The 6,451-nt window shown below is 41.8% G+C and overlaps 1 protein-coding gene across 1 annotated transcript; it reads right to left on the reverse strand.

Annotated features, from left to right (window-relative positions):
• Positions 1-630: 630 nt before the first annotated feature.
• Positions 631-5,168, reverse strand: LOC142376803 (protein transport protein Sec61 subunit alpha-like 1). Its single transcript, XM_075460385.1, has 12 exons — positions 5,069-5,168; positions 4,186-4,253; positions 4,021-4,086; positions 3,842-3,920; positions 3,521-3,652; positions 3,231-3,340; positions 2,824-2,977; positions 2,570-2,730; positions 2,279-2,476; positions 1,998-2,189; positions 1,830-1,906; positions 631-1,733 (listed from the first exon to the last, which is right to left on the reverse strand). Exons 1-12 carry the CDS (start codon positions 5,073-5,075, stop codon positions 1,547-1,549), a joined length of 1,431 nt encoding a protein of 476 aa, XP_075316500.1. The 5' UTR covers positions 5,076-5,168; the 3' UTR covers positions 631-1,546.
• Positions 5,169-6,451: the final 1,283 nt, after the last annotated feature.

Raw genomic sequence — 6,451 nt, forward strand, 5'->3', positions numbered from 1 at the left:
TGGAACGAGGCGTTTAGGCCGATATGCTGTGCCTGGTTTTCGACAAATAAAATGAAAATGTGGTGCTGTGCATAAAGGACAGATAATTACTGAAGCTTCTCCTCCTTGGCAATATGTTGACACTCATCTAAATCGAGTGAAGTGCCAAAAGTGTAGCTTTTACAAATACACTTGTTTATCAATAAGTCAAGTTCATTGCATCAGTAGCACCTGACTGCTACTCTCCCACTTAAAACCTATAGAATCATGAGGTATTTTCACTTTTTTTTTTACAGGACTTTATAAAACATCTTTGTGGTACTTTAGCACATTACTACAAGCAACAGTAAGGAATAGAAGTAAGGTTGATGCTGCCAGTTAATTCATTGTCTTAACCCCTTTTAGTGTCAAATCCACTTTAATCGACGTGTTAAGACCATCACGTTGCTGTTGCATTGCAGATTATTCTTTCATTAACACCACAAATAGTTTCTTGTTGATTTTTCATACAGTTGCCAGCAGAGACAGTCAACCCCTTTGCTTTGGGAATCAACAGCAACATGGGTTCAATGATTTCCCGGTGACTGCGGTGAATAGCATGAAAGTAATAATAGAAAGACAACACGATAGCAAGAAAACGCAATCTCCAAATGTGTTGGAAAACAAATTCTGTTCTTTTTAATAACACAATTATGTTCGTTACATAAAGTAAAAACAAAAACTGAAACCCCTTTTTTCAGCCCTATCAAACCCACCCTCATCCCGACCATCTCGGCAGTTTTGTGCAGCGATTCAGTCTGGGAATAAAAGAGCACGACAAAAGAAAAAAAACAAACACTCTCCTTTGAGCACCCAGAGGCGGAGGACAAACACTGTGCCCTACGTAAGACCAGCGTGGATACAAATATAGTCACTGATTGAAAAAACAAAATAAAACAAAAACAAAAGGTCCATGACAACCACTAATCGTTTGTCTGAGATTACCAGAACGTTATCAGGAGTTCAAGCATATTTCATTTATGCTTTTCACATCCTATTCTAGTCCTCCACAAACCTCAGGCATGATTGCTATGCGATGACCATGACATGGCTTTCTATCAGCTCACCGGAAATGTTCAGGCACAGTGCTTTCAGCATGAGATGAGCATCATCATGCTGTTGCTGTCTTAGTGTTTCTTGAACATGCTACAATAAAAAAAAAAAAGACAAATGCCTGAGGTGAGTCAAAGACAGCCTCTCACACGCATGTGCTTTAAAGCATTCTTCAGTTCATATGATGATCAGTGGGGATTTAGGCAGCCTGCAGAGAGATGGGTAAAGAGACTCAATGCGATGCTCAACCCTGCGAGTAAACAAAACAGTTTACTCGAGAGAGCAATATGATGGAAAACAGAGGTGGTGGAGTAAAAAATGACCTATTTCAGCTGCAAAATACACTGAGCAAATTGAAAAGAACAAAAAACAAAACAAAAGCTAAATTGAAGAAAAAAAAAGAAAAAAAAGAAACATGGACTGGATTTTTTGTGTCTGATGTGCATCAGAAAATTGGCATATTTCTATTTTCATATTAGAAGAGCAGTGCTCCCATACTGCCAACTTCGCTTTGCTCTTTCACAAAGATCTCAAAGTACTGGTAGATGATGGTCACAGCCAGGAGGATTCCTGTCCCCGATCCGATGGCACCCAGGAAGTCCGCCATGACAGACAGCCCTCCTATACAGAGCCCTCCAAATGCAGCAGCTGTGGGGATGTACCTGCAGAGACAAATTCGAAATACACGATGAAGAAAACGGCTTCCTTTAAGCTGCAGATACTGAACCTGAGACTGTATTTTCATGTTTGCGTTGTACCTGTTAAGTTCATGCACCATGGAGGTCTCTCTGTGTCCCCTCATTACCATCTGCTGCTCCTTCAGCTGCTTCGCCACCTGAGACACACACCACGACATTAGTGGCCGTTTTCAATTTTGGACTTTGATGGAAACCAACCTGCATACCATCGCACAAAAACACACTTACATCTTTGGCAGAGGATCCCGAGACCTCAATCCAGGTCTTGGAGAAGAAGGCGCAGGAGCCGAGCATGAAGACAATGTAGATGACAGCGTGAACTGGGTCATCTAGAACAGAACCAAATGACTCCGGAGGAGAAAGGTAATAGCAGAGACCGCCCACTGGATAGGCCCGAGCAGGACCTCCACTCGTCGTGTCCTGAACACAAAGTGTTTGTAAGAGAGATAAACTCTGACACAGGCGCATGTCTCCTATGTGGCCTGAACAGACATCTATAATATACTCACCGACCAAGTTCCCAGTAGATTGACAAGGAAGTTCCCGCTGAAACGTGTTGAAAGCATCTGAGAAATGACGTACAGATTGGAGACCAGGGCAGACTGCAGGATGATGGGGATGTTGGAGGTGTAGAACAGTTTGATGGGGTAGGTGTTGTATTGACCACGGTAGCGAGCTGACTTGATGGGCAGGTCCACTCTGAAGCCCTGATGAAGCCACAAATATTAAGTAAAGAACCTGTACTCCAAAAACTGTCTGGTGTGATAAAAGCAACTGAGCCGTAACGGTATTCAGTTTACCTGGAAGTATATGACCACTGCAAACACAAAGACAGTGGCGATGAGGTTCATGAGGTTGGGCAGGTTTTGTCTGTAGAAGGCTTCTCTCAGAGCGCGAACCTTGTCTGTGCGGGTGGCCAGCAAATGGAAGAGAGCAATGATGGCTCCCTCAAACTCCGTACCTGGACAAACCACAGGACCGGCAGGGTTAGTCACTGTGATACAGATTGCGCTGCGTCTCCTGCTTTAATTCCTCAGCTTTAAAATGCTGATACCTCTGCCAGTGTTGACAGTGGTGGGGCTGAAGGCCTTCCAGACGATGGTCTCGCAGATATTGGTTGCAATGAAGAGAGAAATACCAGATCCTAGACCATAGCCCTTCTGTAGGAGCTCATCCAGTAGCAAGACTATCAGACCGGCAACAAAGAGCTGAAAACACAGACAGGTTTGCTTTGAGACACGGCGCACAGATGAGCTGCAGAGTGCAGGAAGACTACCTCGGAAGCATCATAATCTACGTTAGCTTTCTGAAACGACAAACAATTCCTTCATAATCATGCCTCACTTATTCTTCAAAAAACAGCATACAGACTGACGAATGTGAACACCGCGGGTACAACGGATTGATTGACATTCCATTTCTTGTAATTCAAGATGAAGTGCAGTGGTGGATTATATTTACCTGGATTATGATGAGCAAGCATATCCCAGCACCCATCTCTGAAGGATCCCCATACATGCCAGTCATGACATATACGATGGCCTGTCCAATGGTGATGATCATTCCGAACACTGCGAAAAGCACAGACAAAATAAATAACGTAATAATAAAAACCCTGAAAATCTGCTGTAACAGAACTGAACAGTAGTGTGTGTGTGTGTGTGTGTGAGAGCTTTAGAGTATCAAAGAAGGCATCTTCAAGGTTTCAAAAGCTATGTGACAAACTCCAGAAATAGCAAAGTTAGACCTACATTTCTGAGCTCCATTGAAGAGAGCTCTGTCCTTGGGAGTATCTCCCACCTCAATAATCTTGGCACCAGCCAGCAGCTGCATGATGAGACCTGAGGTGACGATGGGTGAGATACCGAGCTCCATCAGAGTACCTGTAGAACAAAGGGAATCAAAACAACGCTACAGAGTGTACTGACCTTTAGCAAAAGGCTAGTGATAATGAGATAACATAGCTCTCTGTAACAACTGTGACATCAGTTTGCCTCCGTGGCTGAACTAAACAGAAAAAACATGGGAGCGCTGTAACTGGAGTGCGATAACAAATTTGAAAAATAACGAACCTCTGTTCGAAGCCAGGATAACTCTCATCCAGTAGAAGGGATCTGCTGAATCTGACGACATGATGCCAAAGAGAGGAATCTGAAAGGACAACAACAGGAGATGTGAAACACAGTGCAAAGAAGCAATGTTACCAAGAGTAGCACCAGCAGGCTGGTTGACCGTCATAAATAATACCAACCTGGCAGCACACCAGAAAGATGAAAAGAGTGATGGCGGTCCATAGCACTTTTTCTCTAAACTGAATCTGTAAGGTTTGAAATAAAAAAGCATTTAAAAAGCCATTAATGCCAAGTCACAGGTGCAACAATACGGCTTCGATAGATACAAAGAAGCAAGAGCTTACCTTTCTTTCTGGTTTCTGAATCTCTGGCAGGACAGCACAGAAAGGCTTGATGACTTCCAAAAATTTGACTGCATGAAAAAAAGAGAAACATAACAAAATAAAAAAAAAAAGATCAACTAAAGACACTTAAGATCAACCGTTCCCTCAGCAATACTTTAGTTTTTTTGTTCAACTTCCTACACCAGGTAAGTGTAGATGCTACGTCATCACTAACCAGCACCTAAACAGCTGCCAGCAAAGCTAACCATGACATGCTGGTTAACTTACTAATGCAACAACAAACTGCATGTAGAAACATTCATCTGAGCAAGGCTGAGACCCACTGCTGTGGACATTAGAGTCGTATTTCAATCGTTTTCGGTTGCGGTGCATCAGTGTTGATCAGCTCTGTCAATCACTGTGACCGGCTTTGACAGCAACTGATTTCACACACACACACACACACACAACTCAAGTAATTTCGCATACTCGTATAGTCAGTGTGCAAACAGTGGTGTCAGAAAAATTAGGAAACAAACCAAAATATCACTCGTTCTTTTTCATTCAGGCAACATTAGCGACATGCTAACAAGCGTTCAATCTCAAATCAAATCATTTAAACGCAGAAATTTGACGCCAATATTTAGGAGGTACACACTAGACTTAACAAATCTCTTATAACCTGCGACACAATTGACTGTAATGTTCATAAATACCGAGAAAACACAATTTTGGCTTCAAACTTGGTCCCGTTATAAGCTAGCTCAACTTCCCATTAAACCTACACAAGGTTAGCTAATTAGCTTTCTTCAAGCGCTGAGCGTCCACTATTGTTGTAGAATAAAACATAGCAACTATTCAATATCAACCCGACACGTGCACGAGAGAAAAGAAGAGCACGTACTCCCCATGGCGTCCTTAGGCCGACTCCTGCCGTGTAGCTGGTACCAGTTTCAGTGCTCAGAGGAGTCAGTGTGGCTCCATCAGCCGCTCCGTGAGGAAAGAGAGAGCCGGAGAGACACGTCACCAGACAAGCCGCTGACACACGTCACTGCTCCGAGACAAAACTCACGAGACGTATTGCACACAGCAGGCCGCGTGCCACCACGTATGTGAACACATTTTCTTCAAGGTGTTAAAGAAAAATATTTTAGTTTTAAAAGCGCGTGAATTCAAAAGGTAATATTTTCAATATAATATTGTAAATAAAAAAGCCCGCCCACACTCCAGGGGGCGCACCATCCCGGAGTGAGCAGTAGCTGTTAATGTAAGGCTCCCCACGTTTGACCTCTCCCCTCTGAAAGGCCTATGAACACAAGTGTAAATGCATGGATGAAGTAATGTAAATCTGTACTGTCAGTTGTGCTCTTAATTTGGAAGACTTTAAATTCATGTTAAGTGATTATATTACCAATGTAAGAGCATTATCTATTAGTAAAAGTGAGGCCACCTTCACATAAACACATTGCCAGAAATAAAAGGTCAAATTAAAAGACATAACAAAGCAATAAGGCAGTATAGTCAACTCTCAACAGTTTGTTTCCCCTTCTTTTAATTGTGAACCTAAATAAATTGCAGATTTCTGAGTCAGGCAAATGTGTTCAGTTTTTGTTAGCAGCACATCCCATAAGAAAAATGTGCCCTATGGGCACGAGTTTCAAAGTTACACCAAATGGTATCTTCAACCATCTTTCATATCATTTCATTTATTAGTTTATTTGACAGGGACAATACAATCGGACATAGCTACAAATTCAAGCTTGTAGCTGATGTGATGCATATAGAGTATAGCAACAAGTGCTAATTTACAACTCCCGTCCCTGGTTAGGCTTTTCTATGCTGACACAAAATTAAAATAAACATTAAAATAAACCTAAAATAGACATTAATTTACATAAGAACATTAATCTATTCATTCACTCTCACATTTTTACAAGTGTGTACAGTTTTGGTTTGTTTTAAGCCAACATTTAAGTTTAAAGGTGAACAATTTAAACTCACTGATGGACTTGATATCTGTGGGCAGTGAGTTCCAGAGTTTACAGCTTTTGAAAGAAAAGACCGACTGTCCAAACGATGTTCTGCACTTAGGGATTGTACAGTTGTGGTTGGAGCTGCCTCTTGTTGTCCTGCTGCTGTTTGGTCTCTTTATAAATTCCCTGAGTGGTTCTGGAGCCAAATTGTGAAAGCATTTAAAAAATAATTTGAGAAAACACAAATTGCTAAAACTGTCAAAGCTCAACAAATTATGTTTGTAGAGGATTTGACAATGGTGATAACGGATTGG

Source organism: Odontesthes bonariensis, chromosome 3 (assembly GCF_027942865.1).
Source record: "Odontesthes bonariensis isolate fOdoBon6 chromosome 3, fOdoBon6.hap1, whole genome shotgun sequence".
NCBI classification, from domain to species: domain Eukaryota; kingdom Metazoa; phylum Chordata; class Actinopteri; order Atheriniformes; family Atherinopsidae; genus Odontesthes; species Odontesthes bonariensis.

What these genes read in the sequence shown, in the direction of transcription:
- LOC142376803 (XM_075460385.1), bottom strand. An exon ending in TCTTTCTGGTGTGCTGCCAG is followed by an intron (nt 3,921 to 4,020) that starts GTTGGTATTATT and finishes TTGTCCTTTCAG; the next exon opens with ATTCCTCTCTTTGGCATCAT. An exon ending in ATCTACTGGGAACTTGGTCG is followed by an intron (nt 2,190 to 2,278) that starts GTGAGTATATTA and finishes CTTTGTGTTCAG; the next exon opens with GACACGACGAGTGGAGGTCC.